We start from the raw sequence: 20405 nt of genomic DNA on the forward strand, positions 1-20405 counted from the left end.
CACAGCCATAAGCCTCTTTATTCCCGAGGCCCTGTGGACACTCCGCCCAGTCAGTGCTCTGCAGGAGGGCAGGGTGGTGCCACCCACGACCTGTCTTGCTTCACTCTGCCTGTACATACATCTGCTCTCCCAACCCGGCAGGCTGGGACCCCTGCCTGGGAGATGAGAGCTGCTCCAGCTCTCTTGGGGCTACATTCACCCTACATGGTGCCGAGGACAGCAGAGGAGTTGAGGCCTGCCCTGACTCCCCTCTAGGGCCTGGCAGCAAGGCCCGGGCTTCCTGATGAGAGCTGTCTCCATTCCTAGAGGTACATCATCCGGCCAAGCAGGGGTCTCACTACCCAGACGTCGTCCACAATCTTCCCATCCTGCAAGGGACCAAAAAAAAAAAAAAAAAGGAGGAGGAAATGAGGGCTGAAAACCCAGATTCTGGGGCCAAGTGGGCTGGGTTCAAATCCCAGCTCTGTCGCTGATAAGCTCTGTGACTTTGAACAAGTGGCTAGACCTCTCTGAGCCTCAGCTTTCCTCATCTGGAGAGACAGGATGATAGTACTAGTAAACACATCATAGATACCATGAGAATTAAGTGAGGTATTTGGAAAAGGCTTAAAAGGGAGCCTGGACATGGCAAGGAATGGGTAAATGTAGGCTGTTACTATTAGAGCACAAACCCCAGAGTGAGACAAAACTCACTTTATGTTCCAACAAAACCACCCTCTGTGGCCTCCAGCACATGATCCAACTCTGAGCCTGATTTCCATATTCTGCTGGGTTTGGGTTGGCCAGAAAGTTTGTTTGTGGTTTTCATTAAGATGTTTAGAAAAATCCCAAATGAACTTTTTGGCCAACCCAATAAAAAGTGGGGAGAACTGAATAGATAATACACACAAACGCCTGACCCTGAATGGGCTACACAATAAATGGTAGCTATTTATCGTGAAAAGAACATGGTCCTTGTGGTCGTATCTCAGCTCTGCAACCTCTGGCTGTGCAACCCTGGGAAAATTACTTGCCCTCTCTGAGCTTCCGTTCTCTTAGCTGTAAAATGGAAAGAAAATGTACCCCATAGTATTATTGTGGTGATTAAGGCAATGAGCTCAGGGTTTGGTGCACAATAGGTGTTCAATCAATCATAGTTATTAGTGCTATTTTAAAATAGCAAAAATACAGAAAGGTGAGCCATGATTATATGGGTCCATCTAAGCTTAAGCCATGGGGCTTCCTAGGTGGCACAAGTGGTAAAGTTTTCACTTGCTAATGCAGGAGGCGCAAGAAACTCGGGTTTGATCTATGGGTCGGGAAGGTCCCCTGAAGTAGGAAATGGCAACCCACTCCAGTATTCTTGCCTGGGAAACCCCATGGGCAGAGGAGCCTGGTGGACTACAGTCCGTGGGGTTGTACACACATCATATTGGTTTCCCTCTGCTTGCCTCCCACCACCTACTTTTTTCTTCCCCTGCTTCCTGTTGATAAATCCCTTTAGAACTGAACATGTTTTAGAAACCATTCTGGGCACTTTCTATATAATAAGTCATTCAACCCTCATTCAATCCTCTGGGGCAGAAACTATTAACATCCCCATTTTGCAGATGGGAAAATTGTGGCTCAGAGTTGCTTGAGGTTATCCAGCTGGTAAGTAGCAGAGGCAAGATTTGAACCCAGGATCTCCAGGTCTCAAGTCCACTTTTTAAACCACTTGACTCCAGAATGCACTGGGCCTGCTTTCTCGGGCAGGTGATCGGCCACTGCTCACTGACCTGGTCATCAGACACCTGCTGGATGTGGACATGGGTGCCATTGAGGATGTGCAGCCGTGTGTACCCGTACTCTTTCACACGCAGGGCGCTCCAGGGCCGCGGGAAGAGGGTGAAGGGGGTAAGCAGCTCCTCACAGCCCTGCTGGAAAGAGTCATTTAGCCCCAGGGCTGGGGCAGGTGAAGTACCCACCGGGGAGCAGAAAAGACCTGCCAGGTGGGATCCTGCCACCCCCAGGGAAGACAAAGCTGGTTAAGACTTGACCTTGGTAACACACACAATTGAGTGTTTTGACCCAGCCAGGCTTTCTGTGCCCTGAGTCTTGGACTTAGACAGCAGTGCGTGGTTGTATAAGACTGTCTACTGAAGCATTTTCTGTAAAAGCTCTGAGCTGGAAGTCAGCCAAATGCCCATCAGTAAGGGTCAGTTAAATAAATTAGAGTGTAGCCATCACAGAGAGGGCCAGTATAGAAAGATGGCCAAGATGTATTGTTAAGAGGAAAAAGGAATTCACAGAATAGAAGAAATTGGTGGCTTTCAACCCTCGCTGCAGAGTAGACCCTCCAAGAAAGCTTTTAAAATCATCATTGCCTAGGAAAGAAGTGTTTATCCTTGCAGTAGAAAGTGAGCAGGAAGGAAGAGGGAGCTTAAAAAAAAAGAAAAATAACCATGCTGCAACCATCTCTGTAATAACTGATGGAAGCAAGAACCATCAGTGGATGTTGAAAGTAGCAGCAAAAGTATGAGGAATAGCAGGATATTTGCATAGTCTCCAAGTAGCTCTGGGAGACACTTGTTAACTTTAAAGGGGAAAATCATAGGTATGGTGCAAGAGATGCGTAAACTGAGGCTTAAAGAGATACCATGCACTGCCTCATAGGATACACTGAGTACTGGGGACTTCCCTGCTGGTCCAGTGGTTAAGAATCTGCCTGGCAATGCAGGGGATGCACGTTCAATCCCTGGTCAGGAAACTAAGACCCCATGCTGCAAAGCAACCGAACCCACACATCACAACTAGAGACTCAGTATGTCACAAAAGATCCTGCGTGATGCAACGAAGATCTGACTGTGGCAACTAAGATCTGACAAGGCCAAATAAGTAAATATTAAAACACAGAAACACAGGCAAAACCAGTATCACTTTTGTGTGTTCTTGTAAAAAATGTGCAACTTCAATCTAATCAAACCCACACTGAGAGTCTACCAAACAATGTTGCTGTGCTCTTCAAATTTTTCAGTCTTGAAGAATGCAGAAAGAAGGGAAAACATTTCTGATTAAAGGAGGGGAGAGAAACAAGACACAAAAATAGGATGTATGATCTTAAATTAGATCCTGGATCAGAAAAAAAATCTTTGAAGGACATGAACAGGACAATTGGATAAATGTGAATGAGACTGGATGATGGTATATTGTTAACTATTTTAATCTATTCTACTGTACTGATGTAAGATAATGTTCCATTGGAGGGGATGTGGGTTCGATCCCTGGTCAAGGAACTAAGATCCCACATCAGTTCAGTTCAGTCGCTCAGTCGTGTCTGACTCTTTGCGACCCCATGAATCACAGCACACCAGGCCTCCCTGTCCATTACCAACTCCCGGAGTTCACTCAAACTCATGTCCATCAAGTCGGTGATGCCATCCAGCCATCTCATTCTCGGTCGTCCCCTTCTCCTCCTGCCCCCAATCCTTCCCAGCATCAGAGTCTTTTCCAGTGAGTCATCTTGTCGCATGAGGTGGTCAAAGTATTGGAGTTTCAGCTTTAGCATCAGTCCTTCCAATGAACACCCAGGACTGATCCAACCCAATGGACCGGTTGGATCTCCTTGCAGTCCAAGGGACTCTCAGGAGTCTTCTCCAGCACCACAGTTCAAAACCATCAATTCTTCGGCGATCAGCTTTCTTCACAGTCCACACATGACCACGGGAAAAACCATAGCCTTGACTAGACGGACCTTTGTTGGCAAAGTAATGTCTCTGCTTTTTAATATACTATCAAGGTTGGTCATAACTTTCCTTCCAAGGAGTAAGCGTCTGTTAATTTCATGGCTGCAGTCAGCATCCGCAGTGATTTTGGAGCCCAAAAAAATAAAGTCTGACACTGTTTCCACTGTTACCCCATCTATTTCCCGTGAAGTGATGGGACCAGATGCCATGATCTTTGTTTTCTGAATGTTGAGCTTCAAGCCAACCTTTTCACTCTCCTCTTTCACTTTCATCAAGAGGCTTTTTAGTTCCTCTTCACTTTCTGCCATAAGGGTGGTGTCATCTGCATATCTGAGGTTATTGATATTTCTCCCAGCAATCTTGATTCCAGCTCGTGCTTCTTCCAGCCCAGCGTTCCTCATAATGTACTCTGCATATAAGTTAAATAAGCAGGGTGACAATATACAACCTTGACGTACTCCTTTTCCTATGTGGAACCAGTCTTGTTCCATGTACAGTTCTGACTGTTGCTTCCTGACCTGCATACAGGTTTCTCAAGAGGCAGGTCAGGTGGTCTGGTATTCCCATTTCTTTCAGAATTTTCCACAGTTTATTGTGATCCACACAGTCAAAGTCTTCGGCATAGTCAATGAAGCAGAAATAGATGTTTTTCTGGAACTCTCTTGCTTTCTCCATGATCCAGCAGATGTTGGCAATTTGATCTCTGGTTCCTCTGCCTTTTCTAAAACCTGCTTGAACATCTGGGAGTTCACAGTTCACATATTGCTGAAGCCTGGCTTGGAGAATTTTGAGCATGACTTTACTAGCGTGTGAGATGAGTGCAATTGTGCGGTAGTTTGAGCATTCTTTGGCATTGCCTTTCTTTGGGATTGGAATGAAGACTGACCTTTTCCAGTCCTGTGGCCACTGCTGAGTTTTCCAAATTTGCTGGCATATTGAGTGCAGCACTTTCACAGCATCATCTTTCAAGATTTGAAATAGCTCAACTGGAATTCTATCACCTCCACTAGCTTTGTTCGTAGTGATGCTTTTTAAGGCCCATTTGACTTCACACATACTGTGGGGCAACTAAGCCCATCTGACACAACTAGGGAAGCCTAGGCACTGCAGCTAGAGAAAGCTTCCATGCTGCAATGTTGAGCAACACTGCCCCCTCCACGCACTGCAACAAAAATCCAGTGTAGCCAAAAAAAATGAAAAGTGGTGATGTACTAATACCTCTCTATTGAGACACTGACTAATTTGCATACACAGAAAATATTCTCAAATGCCACCCAAGAGACGTAACCATTGAGAGAGGGACTCAGTGGTGAAGAACTTGCCTGCCACTGCAGGAGACATGAGAGACATGGCTTCGGTCCTTGGGTCTGGAAGATCCCCTGGAGGAGGGCATGGCAACCCACTCTAGTATTCTTGCCTGGAGAATCCCTGTGGACAGAGGAGCCTGGCGGGCTATAGTCCATGGGGTTGCAGAGAGTCAGACATGACTAAAGTGACTTAGCAAGAAGGATGTAGATGGCTTCATCTCCTGTCCTCTGAATACTGTCTGAATTTTTAACACGAGAAGTTCTTCCTTGGATCTCACTAATTTGTTGTTGCTTAGTCACCCAGTCGTGTCCGACTCTTTATAACCCCATGAACTGCAGCATGCCGGGCCTCCCCGTCCCTCACCATCTCCCGAAGTTTGCCCAAGTTCATGTCCATTGCATCACTGATGCCATACAGCCATCTCATCCTCTGATGCCCTCTTCACCTTCTGCCCTCAATCTTTCCCAGCATCAGGGACTTTTCCAATGAGTCGGCTGTTGGCATCAGATGACCAAAATACTGGAGCTTCAGCTTCAGCATCAGTCCTTCCAACGAGTATTCAGGGCTGATTTCCCTTAAGATTGACAGGTTTGATATCCTTGCTGTCCAAGGGACTCTCAAGAGTCTTCTCCAGGACCACAGTTTGAAGGTATCAATTCTTCGGTGCTCCACCTTCTTTATGGTCCAACTCTCACAGCCATATGTAACCACTGGGAAGACCACTAATTTGTAAAATCAGTTTAAAAAATAAGCCCTCGAGTTCTTTCAGAAGTGATTGATTCCAAGGCTGCTGGGAGTGGGAGTGGAGGGGACACAAGATAGTCCTGGAGCACCTTGCGGTGCCAAAAAGTAAGAAAGAGCCCACAAAGTGACAGGGACATTTTGAAAGGATGTGGGACCTGATCTGAAGAGCTCCCGGTGGCCAGAGTGAGAGTATGTACATAGCGACATCAGTAGCAGGAGAACTGGATTATAACCCACAAGATGAAATAATTCCCCATGAATCCACACTGGTGCAAATCCATAACTAACCAACCAACTAAATGGGGCAGAAGAGACACCCCTTCCTCACAGGAGGTTGCTAATTAATAAATCAGGGAGAAATGAGGTAAATAGACGATTCCCAGCTGAACGCCCCAGTGATCACTGTTGCAGGCAAGACCCACTGATGGATTCAAATATTAGTAAGTGGAGACTTCCCTGGTGGTCCAGGGGCTAAGACTCCGAGCTCCCCATGCAGGGATCCTGAGTTCGATCCCTGGTCGGGGAACTAGATTCACTTGCCGCAACCAAGAGTTCAAATGCCACAACTAAAAATTCCAAGTGCTGCAACTAAAAAAAAAGAAAAGAAAGATTCTATGTGCCACGATTAAGACCTGGCGCAGGCAAACAAATTTAAAAAAGAAAATAGTGGGTGAAAGTTGGAGGAGAAACAACTTTTGCAGGGTCTAAAAGCATCTCCCCCAAGATGTTTATCAGCCAAACAGGGAAATACAGCAACTTGATGATGGAAGAACATCCTTAAACAAGTGATTCAGAGAAACTCCTCCAGGAATGAGACGCTGTGAGGACCTGGACCGCTCGGTATGATGTGCTGAGGGCACAACATCACTTACGATTGTCTGGCCCCAAATGCGTAACCTGCGTCTTAGCATGAGAAAGTAACAGACAAACCCAGATCCAGGGGCATTCAAGAAAAAAAACCAAACAGCTGGCCAGAATGAAAGATAAGGGAAGATGGAGGAATAGTTACAGATGGGAGGAGACTAAGGAGACACAATGGAGAAGGAAATGGCAACCCATTCCAGTATTCTTGCCTGGAAAATTCCACTGACAGAGGAGCCCGGTGGGCTACCGTCCATGGCGTCACAAAGAGTTGGCTGCGACTGAGCACAGGGAGATAGAAAAACCAAATACAGTGGAGGATGAGCTGACGCAATGTGAATAAAGGCTGGAGTCCAGTTACAAGGATAATAAAAAGCCCTCTGTCCTGGATCTGACCAGCAGGCCTGGGCAAGCACCCCCTGCCCCTGCCACTTACTGAACCTGTGACTTCGAAGGAGTATTTTACTCTTAGCTTCTGTTTCTGCATCTGTGCAATGGGCACACGACTAGGTACACCTAACCCTCTAAGAGATACCGGCTGTATAAAGGAGGAGGCACCCAAGCTGGCACAGGTGCCACTCTCAATAGATCAGAGGTCAAAGGTGACATCCCACCCCACCCCACCCCTGCTCACGGCGGATCCTGTGATGATGTGGACAGGGCCTCGAGGGTGGGTGTAGGGCATCTCTTGGCTGCCATTAAGTACCTGGAGAAGTGACAAGGTGGAGAGGCTGCGTCACACCGACCAGGCCCCCAGGGATGTGGCTGAAGGGTCCACTGACACCACCGGCTCCATGGGTCTCAGCCCTCCCCAGGGGCCTCCCTCACCTGGTAGTTGTAAATCGGCCACAGGCGTTCATACGAGTGCTCATGGGCCCACAGCTGCAGGTCGACCCCTGAGACAAAGCAAAAGGGGTTCAGGCCTCTGAATCCAGGAGAGAAGGGAGGCAGGGCCTGGAGAGTCCTGGGGTGGAGGGGACGGTCACTCACCATATTTGTAAAAAAGATCCTCCAACCCGTAGAATTTGCCACGGAGGCCTTTGCGAACCTAAGCAAGACAAGCAAGGAGGGAAGGGGTGACTCAGGCCAACCCCCGACCTGGATTTCAGCACCTTGTTCCTGGGGAGGGGGTGCTCACCTTGCTTTCATGCCAGGTACAGTCATCCAAATCAGCATTGGAGCAGTACATGGGCCGGTGGCCCATGGTGATGATCCACGGCCGGACCGCCCGGTTCTTATTGGCTTTCTGCAGAGAAGGGTTAGAGTGAGGGGTGGGGAGTGCGTGGGGAGGCACATCCCAGGGGGACGCCCACAGGTTACCTGGAGGTCACTCTCCAGCCAGTGAAACTGTCTCTCTACCAGGTGGCGGCCATAATGGAGGAAGAAATATACCTCGGTGGAGAAGGAGATGATGTGTGCAGGTCCCAGATCCCAGCTGGAAGGGTCAAAGGGCAGGGGTCAGAGGTGAGGGTCTTCTCTGCATCCCCCATCCTTTAGGGGAGGGAGGCTGGTGTCCCTGCTCCCCCCCAGATTACCTGTACCACAGACCTTCGGTGTTCCCTGGCATGCTGAAGCGAGCTTTGTAGTTGGAGAAGTTGCTGGATAAAAGCAAGTAAAAGGGTAGGAGGGAGGGTCTGGGTGCCCACCCCCGCCCCCCTACTTCCCACCGTCAAGCCAAGCCTGGCTCCCAGCCCAGCCCTCATCTCCTCTCCTCTCATGTCCATCAACGAGCTGCTGCAGCGTGAGAGACTAAGGTTAGACACTAGGAAGGACTGGTTTTGTCGGCCAGGCCCTAGCCCACCCCAAAGCCCTCGGGCCTCACTAGCGCTCCTCGTGATTCCCAGGGCAGGTCATGTAGGGCAGGCTGGAGGCCACGGGTTCGATGAGTTTCATGAACCTGTCCCCGACACGCGCATTGTCCTGATCCATGTCGTAGGCGAAGTCTCCTGGGTGGGGGTGGGGAGGTGGGGGATGGAGGAGAGGATGAAGACTCAGCCCCAGCTCTGCTGTTGCCGGAACTGAGGCCTGGTTGATCAAATCCTGGCTCACCCTCCCGCTCAGGCATCTTCAATCCCTACCTCACACCCAAGTGCATGCGCACCTGGAACCGTCTCCTTAGCCTCTGGTCCCTGACTTGCCCGCAGGACCTAGGACCTCGCTGGTCTCCTGTGCCCCAGCACCCCAGCCCCCATCTCGTCCCTTCCCAGAGTAATGACAACATTGAGACTGACATGGTCTGCTCTGGCACTGGATTTGTATCAGGCAGGGCTTCCCAGATGCTTTACATGCTTGATCTCCCGAATCTTCAAAACACCCTCTGAGGTGGGTGTTATTATCATCCCCTTTTCAGATGGGGAAACTGAGGCCCAGGAGGGTGGAGAGCTGACTCAAGGTCACAGAGCTGAGCTTAAGGATCCAGGAATCAAACCTCAGGAGTCTGATTCCAGCGTCTACTACAGCTTTGAATCATAGCCCCAGTTTCCATCTCCCATCTGGTTCCTGGCTCTCAGATCACAGCAGAAATGATCACGACAACCAACACTTATGTAGCACCTACAGCGTGCCAGGCAATGTCGATTTATTTCATCATGGTGCGTGTATGCTAAGTCGCTTCAGTCGTGTCCGACTCTTTGTGACCCCACGGACTGTAGCCTGCCAGTCTTCTCTGTCCATGGGATTCTCCAGGCAAGAATACTGGAGTGGGTTGCCATGCCCTCCTCCAGGGGAATCTTCCTGACCCAGGGATGGAACCCGCCTCTCTTTCATCTGCACTGGTAGGCAGGTTCTTTACCACTAGCGCCCCCTGGGAAGTCCTTATCGTCATCACAGCAGTCGAACGAATCTAACCTAGTCCCAGCTCTTACAACAGTAATACAGAGGAGAAAACCAATGCACGTAGCTCTAAGTGCCAACTGCTTTTAACTCGGAAGCCCGGTAACCGCGACATCATCTCCATGGCCAGCCTCCTCCCCGTCCCTTTGGAACCACGCTGGCCCCGGCCCCCGGGCCCCTCGCAGTCCTGGCGTTACCTCCCACCCCATACCTAGCCGATGCCTCCTCACCCACATGAAGAACAGCGTCGTACATGCCCTGCTGGGTGTCCCGGCGCAGTCGGGGGAGGGCCCTCGGATTGTCGGCCCCCAGGTCCCCAAACACAGCCAGGCGCGGGCTCCAGTGGGGTCCCTTCTTCAAGGCCCGGAAGCGGAAGCGACGGCTCCAGCCCTGAGCACTGCCACAGCGGTAAACTAAGGGGAGAGGAAAAGGTCACAGTCAGCCGGGGCTGGGGGGGGCGGGGGAGAGACCCCAGGGTGTCTCCTTCACCCCCATCCATCTTTAACTGGTGGGGGGACTGAATGAGTCTAACCCACGCCCCTTCTGACCACCTCACTCCAGGTCTCCAGCCTTCCATTTTCATCCGAGGGTCTCATACAATAGGCTTGCAGGTAAGCAGAGAGGGTACCAGCCCGCCTGAGCCACCTGCCAACAGTAGCTGCTAGCCCACATCCCACTCCTCCTCCTATCCGCCTCTCAACACCTGGGCCCCGGGGCCCCTCTCACCATACTGGACTCCTGGCAGCAGCCCCCGCAGGGTGACTCGGTGTATGTAGAGCTTCCGCCGGAGAATGCCCCCATCCACAAAGGGGCTGAAGGTGCCCCGAGCCTGAAAGGGCAGGGGCCCAGAAGGCTGCAGCCCATACTGCACTTCAGAGGGCACTGGGACCCATGTGGTCCAGGTTACAGTCATGGAGCCTGGCTCACCTGGAGAGAGAGGCAAAGGAGGTACGGCAGTGAGGCCTGGGCAGAGGTGGGGAGGGATGTGAGGGAGTGAGAGGCTACTGAACATTTAGGACTTAAGGACACAGGTCTGGAGCTTCCCAAGTTCAATCCCTAATTCACCATTTCCAAGCTGTGCTTTCCTTGGGCAAGTCGCTGCAGCTCTCTGAGCCTCAGTTTCCTTGTCGGTAAAATGAAATAATAATAGTATCTTCCCTATAGGGTTCTTTGAGGCTTAGATGAATAAATAAGAAGAAAGCACTTGAAACAGTGTCTAGTACAGTCAGGGTTACATGAGTGGATGGATATTATTATAAATGGTGTTTCTTACTGTGTACAGGCTTGTGCCACATACTTTACACATGACACTGTTTGCTGCTGCTGCTAAGTCACTTCAGTCGTGTCCCACTCCGTGTGACCCCATAGATGGAAGCCCACCAGGCTCCCCCGTCCCTGGGATTCTCCAGGCAAGAACACTGGAGTGGGTTGCCATTTCCTTCTCCAATGTGTGAAAGTGAAAAGTGAAAGTGAAGTCGCTCAGTCGTGTCTGACCCCTAGCGACCCCATGGACTGCAGCCCACCAGGCTCCTCCATCCATGGGATTTTCTAGGCAAGAGTACTGGAGTGGCTTGCCATTGCCTTCTCCGTGACACTGTTTAGGGGTTGTAAACTCAGATGGCTGGAGGCCAGTTAGGTAATATATATGGGAACAAGGGCCAGCTGTAAGGAAGAAGGCAGCAGGGAGAGGTGGAGTCTGTGGCCGAACGTAGAGCCTGCCCTGTCTCGGAGCGGAAGCCATTGTTCAGCTCTAGGGATGGCCGCCCTGCAGGAAGCAGGCTCGGTACCAGCCAGTCTGTCAACTTCTAGAGCAAATCTTTATACAGTGGTTTTCATATTCCAAGAGCACATACAAACTTTTAAATGATAGCTTCTAATTCTTGAATGTCAGCAACCAGGGACTTCCCTTGTGGTCCAGTGGTTAAAACTCCCGCTTCCAATGCAGGAGGCATGGGTTCGAGGGTTCAATCCCTGGTGAGGGAACTAAGATTTCTCATGCCACAAGACATGACCAGAAAAGTCAATTTGCAAACAAATAAAAGCAAACAAACAAAACCCATTAGCAACAAAATCAAGGTTTTAAAAATACCATATGGTGTGTGTGCATGCGTGCCAAGTCGCTTCAGTTGTGTCTGACTCATTATGACCCTACGGACTGTAGCCCACCAGGCTCCTCTGCCTATGGGGTTTTCCAGGCAAGAGTACTGGAGTGGGTTGCCATGCCCTTCTCTAGGGGATTTTCCCAACCCAGGGATTGAAAGGAGTCTCTCATGTCTCCTGCGTTGGCAGGCGGGTTCTTTACCATTAGTGCCACCTGGGAAGCCCACCAGATGGTTCTTTTTCCTGCAGCGTGTGTGCAAAAGGCACGTGAACAGGTTATTCATGGCAGCACTGTTTGTAACTGCAAAATATCAGAAACCACAGACATGCCCATACATAGGAGCGTGACTTAAGGAACTATGTAACATCCGTACCAGGGAGCACGTCACAGCTGTCAGAAAAGAAGAGGATGAACTCTAAGAACCAGTACAGAATGACGTCCAGAACACAGCGTTAAAAGAAGCAATGTACACAAGAGTGTCTATAGTCAGCTACTCTTCATGTAAGAAGGTGTAAGAATATACACAAGTATCTGCTCACTTATTTGTACAAGAAAAGTACACCAGAAACTGAACAGCTGGCTTACTTACATGGGCTGGATGGGGAAGGGGTAGAAAAAAGAGGGGATGGGAATGCAGTCGAGATGTAGGTGTAGGATGCTTCTCGAGTCTGTCTTTTTCTTAAAACCCTGAGTCCTAGAGCTATAGTCCTGTTTCATGTTTCCTTCACACACCCCAAGAAATGAACAATTAAAGCCTTCCTAGGTTGTAGGGGGGCTTCCCAGGTGCCGCTAGTGTTCCCTGCCAGTGCAGGAAACATAAGAGGTAAGGGTTCGATCCCTGAGTCAGGAAGATCCCCCCTGGAGGAGGGCATGGCAGCCCACCCCAGTATTCTTGTCTGGGAAATCCCATGGACAGAGGAGCCTGGCTGGCTACAGTCAATAGGGTTGCAATGAGTCAGACACAACTGAAGTGACTTGGCACACACGTAGGTTGTAGGGGGAAGTCAGTACGGAATAGAAACACTAACAAAGGGCTGTAAGTATATAAAAGAACAGGGACCTCCCTGGCAGTCCAGTGGTTGAGAATCTGCCTTGCAATGCAGGGAACTCAGGTTTCATCTCTGGTCAGGGGGAACTAAGACCCCACATGCCACAGAGCAACCCCTTTATGCTTCCTCTAGCACTGAACAACTGAGTTAGTCTAATGTAGATGGAGGGAGCTTGGTTTCTCAATGTTGGAAAAAGAAGTTGCAAATGAGAAAAGAAAGCTAAAGCACACCCTTGGTGGACTGAAATACTGTTGGTATTAGTAAGATCTCATGGTATCTAAAATTAGTACAAAATTTACAGTTTGAAGACCAAATATGGCAGGCTCTTAAGCCAGCCTGCCTGGGTTCAAATCCCAGACTGCATGACCTGAGGCGCGGCTCTTCATTGCTTTGGGCCTCAGTTGACTGTTTTGTAAAGTGGAAATAACAATAGTACCTACAGCTTAAGGTCAATAAGAGGTTAAATGAGTTTTCCATCTGAATGACTTCTAAGAGTATATTTGTTATTATTATCATTATTGTGTAGGTCAAACAAAGGACAGCTATGATCTCACTGGGTTTTCACAGCAGCCCTGTGAGAGGGGTTTTATTTTTGTTCCATTTTACAGAGGCCTCCAGGCAAAGTGCCTTGTCTGAGGTTACTTATCCAGCAAATGCCAAAGCCATTTTGTTCATGTGGTTTCAGATTCTCAATGCAACTGACCTTTAAGAAACTACCTTAGGACTTCCTGGTGATCCAGTAGTTAAGAATCCGCCAGCCAATGCAAGGGATGCGGGTTCGATCCCTGGTCCAGGAAGATTCCACATGCCACGGGGCAACTGACTGAGAGCCACAGCTTCTGAGCCCACACCTGCCCTAGAGCCCATGTTCTGAAGCAAGAGAGTAGCCCCTTCGCTGCAACTGGAGAAAAGCCTGAGCCGCAGCACAGCCAAATAAATAAATAAGCGAATAAATAACTAAATAAATGAGGCTACCCTAAAAGGATCCAAAAAAAGAAGAAAAGTCTGAGAAACTGTGACAGATAGGAGAGGACACTAAAGAGACCTTAAAAGATTTAATAACTCAATGCCAATTTTCTCACTATATTGCTTTTCTTTTTTAAAGTGTAGTTACTTTTCATGAAAAATGTCATTTACCTTACTACTGAATAGGTTTACTATTGTTCATTTTTAATGATTGAATCAATATTTTTAAATGCCTTCATTTTAGTTTCTGATATGGAGGCTATTATGGATATAACTCACATAAGCTAAAGCTCTCTGAGGTTCTCATAATTTTTTCAGCTGTGCCAAAGCGTCCTGAGACAGAAACATGTGAGAACCACTGCCACATGCCAAGTTCCAGTTTGCCACTTCACAGGTTAATATTGCACTTACTCTTCACTGGGAGATCTCACTAATATTAGCCCACTGTCCAGATGAGGAGATTGAGTCCAGAGAGGTTAAGTCATTCGCTCAAGGTCACGTGACAGGTAAAGCTGGGGTTAGAACCCGGAAGTCTGGGTGCAGAGGGTCCAGGGTCCAGGGTCTTATTACCCTCTTGACCTCCACCCCAAGATCAAGGACCAGGAGGTAGCTTTGTGACAACACAACGAGCAGTTACACAATGAATAAGGACAACACCAATCCTCCAAGGAGAATGCTTACTATAGACTGAGAACCAGAATCATTTCCCACACAGCCACATACCTTACTGCTTATAATCCCCATTTAACAGACTTGGACAACTGAGGCTCAGGAAGACCCACCAGCCTAGACTCCCTCGGGAATCAGTGCGGAATACCTGAGCCCCCAAACCGACTGGTCCTCACTGGGAAATGCCCAGGAAGAGGTCACAGACACTTACCTAGGTAGGACAAGTGCACTTGCTCGGGGGCAGCGCTGGGAGGCTTTGGGGACCCCTGGACTTCCAGGGAGAAGAAGAGGAGCAGACAGCAGCAGGTCCAGTAGGGACAACACATGGTAGAGGGAAGGTGGGGGGCAGGGGAAGAGGAAGGGTCCTGCAGGCATCAGCAGGAGGATGGGGGAAGGAGGAGGATCCCAGCAGAGAGGGAGGGAGGTGCAGGGATGGCAGGGAGGTCTTCACAGGGAGTGCTTATCCGGACGCTGGAGAGAAAACAAAAGCAAGCATCACTCACGACTGAGAGACAAATACCCTCTGAGCCTCACTGGGTGCTAAGCACTTTGCATAGATGAACTCGTGGGAGCCCGACAACATTCCTGTGTGTGGTGGCCTCTGTGATCATCAGCCCCGTATCACGGATGAGGAAGTTGAGCAATGGAGTGATTCAGTGGCACAGCTCAAGTGTGAGGGAGCAGAGACTGGAACCCAGGGGTCCTAGCGGCAGAACCCTTGCTCTTACCCACCGTTCACTCCCAGGGCAAAAGGTTTGGGAATGGGATTGGGGGTGGGGCTCTCAGTGTAGGAGGCTGCCTTTGGCAACCCCATCCCCAGCATTCCACCCTGCCCTCAGAGACCTACTGGTCCTCTCCTCCATCCTGCAACCTTCAATTTCCATCTTTGTGACCCCAATACATCCCCACTCCATCCCCAGACCACCCAAGCATTTCATCCCACCTGGAGCAGCCCCGTCCTCCCTGCCCCCATCTCAGCATCCCATCCTGCCCTTAATGACCCTAATTTCTCCCTATTTCCTGGCCCTGCGCTTGCATACCCACCCTCCTTCTCCCCAGCCCTTCCCCTCCCTCTTCAGTTCGGATCTCGTGCTCATAGAGGACCTGTCTGCCAGGGCAGAGGCAGGTGGAGACTGTCAATCCGGAAACCGCGAGCTGGGGCTGGGGGTTTCCTCCGGTCCCCGGCTCACCCAGAGGACGCCAGCTCCCAGCATGCGCGCGACTCGGGGCACCAGTGCGACAGTGGTATTTATGAGCCCTCCCACCGCCCGCCCACAGCTGTCCCAGCCCCGGAAGAGCCTGCCTTCTCCAGTTGACGGTCTCCCCAGACAGCTGGGGCCCCGCGTTCCACTGGTCTGGCCGGTCCCAGGCGCCCCACGCCCACACGCCCCCCGCCAAGGGCGGAGCGAAGGAAGAGGGACCCAAGAAGGTTTGGTAAAGCACCGCCGCCACCTCCAAGCTGGCCACCAGGTGAGCGCCCGGACCGGTAAGTCTGTGCTTGTCTCCAGGAGCCTCACCCCGCACCTGCGGAGCCCCCAGGGCACGGACACTGGTCCCCATCTCTGGCCTTTCCGGATCCCGAGGTGCTCAGGTGTGCAGGCACCTTCATCCGCGGCCTGGGTTGGGGTGGGGAGATTCCCCGTCCCTTTTCCTCCTCGCGGGCTTTGTATTCTTGGCAGTTCCTTCCTCCTTCTCTCCAAGCTTAGTTCACCGGCAGGTTCCTTCGCAGCTGCCACCCCCGCCCCCCACCTCCCGCCGCATGCTGAAAACAGAAAATCCGAGTCCCTCGAATGACAGTGCTGCTTCTGAGCTGTGCGGCCTCGGCTGGTTACTCAGCCTCGCTGGGAACTGATTTTTTCGCCTGTGAAATGAAGGTGATAACAGTATGAACATTATGGGCTATCATGAGGTTTAGACCAGTTGACACATGAAATTGCATGCTGAGAACAGGGCCTGGCCCAGAGTAAGGGCTGGATAAGAATCAGCTGTTATTTTTATGATTATTAATGTGTGAGTTCCAGAAATTGCCCTGGGATATAGGTGGGACCCTGCTTCCCTAGTGGCTCAGACGGTTAAGAATCTACCTGCAATGCAGGAGACCTGGGTTTGATCGCTGGGTCGAGAAGATCCCCTTCAGGAGGGCATGGCAACCCACTCCAGTATTCTTGCCTGGCGAATCCCGTGGACAGAGGAGCCTGGTGGGCTACAGTCCAGGGGGGCGGACTAAGCACTAACTAACTAGATGGGAGCCAGTGAGACTTCTCTCTGTAAAAGGTTTGTGACCTGTTTGAAGGTTATAAGTGGCTTACCACAATACCCTTGGATATTTTCCCAGAGCCTGGTTCAGACGGTAAAGAATCCACCTGCAATGTGGGAGACCTGAGTTCAATCCCTGGAGAAGGGCATGGCTACCCACGCCACTATTCTTGCCTGGAGAATTCCATGGACAGAGGAGCTTGGCAGGCTACAGTCCATAGGGTCGCAAAGAGTCGGACACGACTGAGCGACTTTCATTCATTCATTTTGCCAGAGCAACAGGAAAAGTCAGAGGGTCCAGGTTTTCTTTGTTTCTTCTTGTCTGACAAAATGACTCCACAATTTGGCTTTGTAAATTCAAGCAGAGCTATGTCTGCAGACTGGACACCAATTTCCGAGAACAACACTGAGGGTGTGGTTCAAGATGGGCTTTTGCACTACTTGGATTTTTCTCCACCTCCTGGAGTCTCCATTACAGCTTAAAATGTATTAAAAAAAAAAAAAAAACAGCCCTTTTAGTCAAACTCAAACAACCTCGAGACCCGGCCACTCAGCAGGGCCTGTGGGCCTCCCCGTCTTCATTCGATGTGGGGAGTCCTATCCAGTAGGCCATCAGGAAAATCCTACCCTTAGCAATTTTAACTTCCTCTTGTGTGTGTGTGTGTGCTCAGTTGTGTCCGACTCTTTGTGACTCCATGGACTGTAGCCCACCAGCCTTCTCAGTCCATGGGATTTCCCAGGTGAAGAATACTGGAACAGGTTGCAATTTCCTCCTCCAATGGATCTTCCCAACCCAGGGATCAAACCTGCGTCTCTTTCATCTCCTGAATTCGTGGTTGGGTTCTTTACTACTAGCACCACCTGAAGATTTTTTTGCTAAAGTCACCTGTGGTAGGCTGGTGAAGCCCTTCCCCGAATCATATTTTTATATGCATTGAAAAAAAATACACAGGATACAAAGGATACAAAGGAAATGGATGCTATTACACACATGCAGGAAATTTTTTGTATATGTGATACAGTAATATATGTACTTCTTTATCAATGCATTAAATTCAAGGTCCCAAAATTATAGTAATTTGGAAGCTTTGTTGAGTGTATTGATGTTGTTTGAGTCTTGTGACGACTACAATAGGGATGACTATAATAGGGTGTAAAAACATCTGTAATTTCTTCTCATGACAAAGCCAGAAATCTGCTGTGTCCTGGGGTTGGCCCTTCCAATCCCCCACCATGTTAGAAGCACCTGGTAAATTTCAATTACAGCAGCAGTTTGTAAATCACCCTCTTAAAAATTATTGAGGACCCCAAAGAGTTTTGTTATATGTGTGGTTATATCTATTAATATTTACCATGGGAGAAACCCTGAATATTTATTGGAAGGACTGGTGCTAAAGCTCCAACAGTTTGGCTACCTGATAGGGAGAGCTGACTCACTAGAAAAGACCCTGATACTGGGAAAGGTTGAGGGCAGGAGGAGAAGGGGACGACAGAGGATGAGATGGTTGGATGGCGTCACTGACTCAGTGGACAGGAACAGGATCAAACTCCGGGAGATGATAAGGGAAAGGCAAGACTGGCGTGCTGCGGTCCATGGGGTCGAAAAGAGCTGGACATGACTGAGTGACTGAACAGCAATGTAAGAAAATAAGACTGAGAATTTTTTTCTTTCCTTTCCTTTTTTTTTTTTTTTTGGCCATGTCTCAAGGATGGTGAGATCTTAGTTTCCCCAGCTGGGCTCTCTGTAGTGAAAGCACCGAGTCCTAACCATTGGACCTCCAGGGATTCCCAGAGCTAGGAAGTTTTTGAAACTCAAGAATACACATGCATACGTTTGATTAGCCATCACAGCAATGACGTCATCGCAGGTCAGGTAGCTTCTCAAGAGTGAAAAGGACAAACACATCTTATGAAAATCGCTTTGCTCCCAAACCACATGCTGAGGATCATTGAGTTGAAGGGTTGTCAAAGCAAAGTTGTTTTTCCACTCCAAGTTCACACGGCCCCTGAATTATGTCACTGAGTCAGGTTAAAAAGCCCCACTGGGGGGTTTCTCTGGGGGCTCAGTGGTGAAGAGCCTGCCTGCCAGTGCAGGAGACGTGGGTTCAACCCCTGCTCTGGGAGGATCCCACTGGCCACGGAGCAACTAAGCCAGTGTGCCACAACTATTGAGCCTGTGCTCTAGAGCCCATAAATCCCAACTCCTGAGCCTACTTGCCGCAGCTACTACAACCTGTGTACCCTTAGAGCCTGTGCTGTGCAACAAGAGAAGCCACTGCAATGAGAACCCGCACACCACAACCAACAGTAGCCCCCGCTCGCCACAACCAAGACCCCAGCCAAAAAAGAAAGTCCCACCGGGGACTTCCTTGGTAGTCCAAAGGTTAGGACTGCACTTTGGCCACTGGGAGCCTCAGGTTCCATCCCTGGTGGGGGAAATAAGATCCCACAAGCCGAGCAGCCAAAAAAGAAAAGAGCCCTACTGGAATTGTACTTCTTGGTCCCTGATTGGTCTACTTTTTTTGTAGCTGAAGAGGGGGTCATAGCTCACTTATGACCCCTTTCCTCTGTCCTGATCATACGCGGGCCTCTTGCTTACTCTCAGGACAGCCATAGAATTATTTCTAGTTTCTCTTTTTAGATAATTTTGTGTTTTTGAGAAATAGACTCCCATTTTCCTATTTCTTCTTCTCTCCTTAGAGAGAATAATCTTGTGGTGGCGAACAGAACATCTACTCTGGGGTGAGCTGGCCTGTGTTTAGATCTAGCATTGACCGGCTGAGGGAAATTATTGAACCTCGCCGTGCCTCAGTTTCTCCATCTGTTAAACAGTGATACTAATAGTGACCATCTTAGAGGGTTATGTGACGATTAAATCAGGTAATAGATATAAACTACGTAGAACAGTGCCCAGCACAGAACAGTGCCCAGCACAAAGCAGTGCCACATGCATCCCTCCCAGTTACTTATTATACCCTAGACTTCCAGTCTGCCCAGTTTGTAAGGCAAGGCTATGACAAACCTACTTTTCAAAGTCATTTTTAATTATTTATCCTTCACCCCCACCCCCCAGGCTACTGGGTGTGCCTGTGCCTGCTCAGTAGGAATGATGGACTTGGCTCTCGAGAGAATAGTCTGGATTTCTTCCTGGGGAGGATCACCTCTCCTTGAAGAGTGATCCGCAGGCTGGTACCCTCTGGGTGCTCGTAATAGGATGACTGTCTTGCTGCTCCCCAGGCTAGATATCGGGGGGCAACGAAACCCTCTACCTGAAGAGTCCTGCCATCCTAGATGTCAGTTCAGTGGCCCTGACCACAAGGTAGCCCATCTCTGTCACTCACGGCCCTGCAGAAGTAGGTGAGGGGAAATGTTTGCCTCCATCTCCTCCCCTGGCAGACAACAGAAGTCTCTCAGTTAAAAAACCACGTAAGTCTTCCTCACTGCAGCAGTGTGATCCATAATAAAGTGAAGTAACAAAAAATATATTTTGCAATCTTTTATTGCAAAATATGACATACATATAGAAAAGTACGTGAAACATGAATGTTCCACTGAATGAATTATGACAAATGCACTTGTGTAACTACCACCCGGGTGAGGAAACAGATCTTCCCAGGTTTCTACAAATTCCCTCCAGCCTCCTCCCAGGCACGGCTTTCTCCCTCCCCACGAAGGTACTCACTTCACCAAGTATGTCTCTTCACGCCTCTTTCATTTTGCCTGCTTCCCACATGACATAAACAGAACTATGCAGTGTGAACTCTTGTGTCTGTCTTCTTTCTCTCAACATTCTGTTCAGTTGCTCAGTTGTGTCCGACTCTTTGTGACCCCACGGACTGCAGCCCGCCAGGCTTCCCTGCCCATCACCAGCTCCCGAAGCTTGCTCAAATTCATGTCCATCGAGTCGGTGATGTC

The 20405-nt window shown here is 49.5% G+C and overlaps 1 protein-coding gene and 2 long non-coding RNA genes across 9 annotated transcripts in view; 2 read left to right on the forward strand and 1 right to left on the reverse strand.

Annotated features, from left to right (window-relative positions):
• Positions 1–15879, reverse strand: ACP7 (acid phosphatase 7, tartrate resistant (putative)). 6 transcript variants are annotated; one of them, XM_088830955.1, is made up of 13 exons: positions 15759–15879; positions 14446–14705; positions 10176–10376; positions 9661–9862; positions 8440–8563; positions 8166–8215; positions 7938–8052; positions 7756–7863; positions 7608–7665; positions 7446–7513; positions 7252–7323; positions 1758–1895; positions 1–368 (listed from the first exon to the last, which is right to left on the reverse strand). In XM_088830955.1, exons 2-13 carry the CDS (start codon positions 14558–14560, stop codon positions 303–305), a joined length of 1317 nt encoding a protein of 438 aa, XP_088687081.1. In that variant the 5' UTR covers positions 14561–14705; positions 15759–15879; the 3' UTR covers positions 1–302. The 6 variants fall into 6 exon arrangements, with proteins under 6 accessions (XP_088687081.1, XP_088687083.1, XP_088687082.1 ...); XM_088830957.1 differs by lacking the exon at positions 15759–15879 and adding an exon at positions 15425–15506 and having other exon boundaries at positions 9703–9862; XM_088830956.1 differs by lacking the exon at positions 15759–15879 and adding an exon at positions 15425–15506 and having other exon boundaries at positions 8153–8215; positions 9680–9862.
• The window catches only part of LOC129546844 (uncharacterized), a 19321-nt gene continuing 14453 nt past the window's right edge, over positions 15538–20405 (forward strand). The window contains exon 1 of one of the 2 annotated variants that reach the window (XR_008683954.2): positions 15538–15720. This is a non-coding gene — a long non-coding RNA (uncharacterized LOC129546844). The remainder of the gene's footprint in view (positions 15721–20405) is intronic. The other variant, XR_008683953.2, reaches the window with a different exon arrangement.
• Positions 15969–16975, forward strand: LOC148774356 (uncharacterized). The gene is made up of 2 exons (XR_016035980.1): positions 15969–16108; positions 16570–16975. It is a non-coding gene; the product is annotated as an uncharacterized LOC148774356 (long non-coding RNA).

The sequence above is a fragment of the Moschus berezovskii genome, chromosome 22 (genome assembly GCF_049115385.1).
Source record: "Moschus berezovskii isolate FMDL1 chromosome 22, NW_MosBer_1.0, whole genome shotgun sequence".
NCBI classification, from domain to species: domain Eukaryota; kingdom Metazoa; phylum Chordata; class Mammalia; order Artiodactyla; family Moschidae; genus Moschus; species Moschus berezovskii.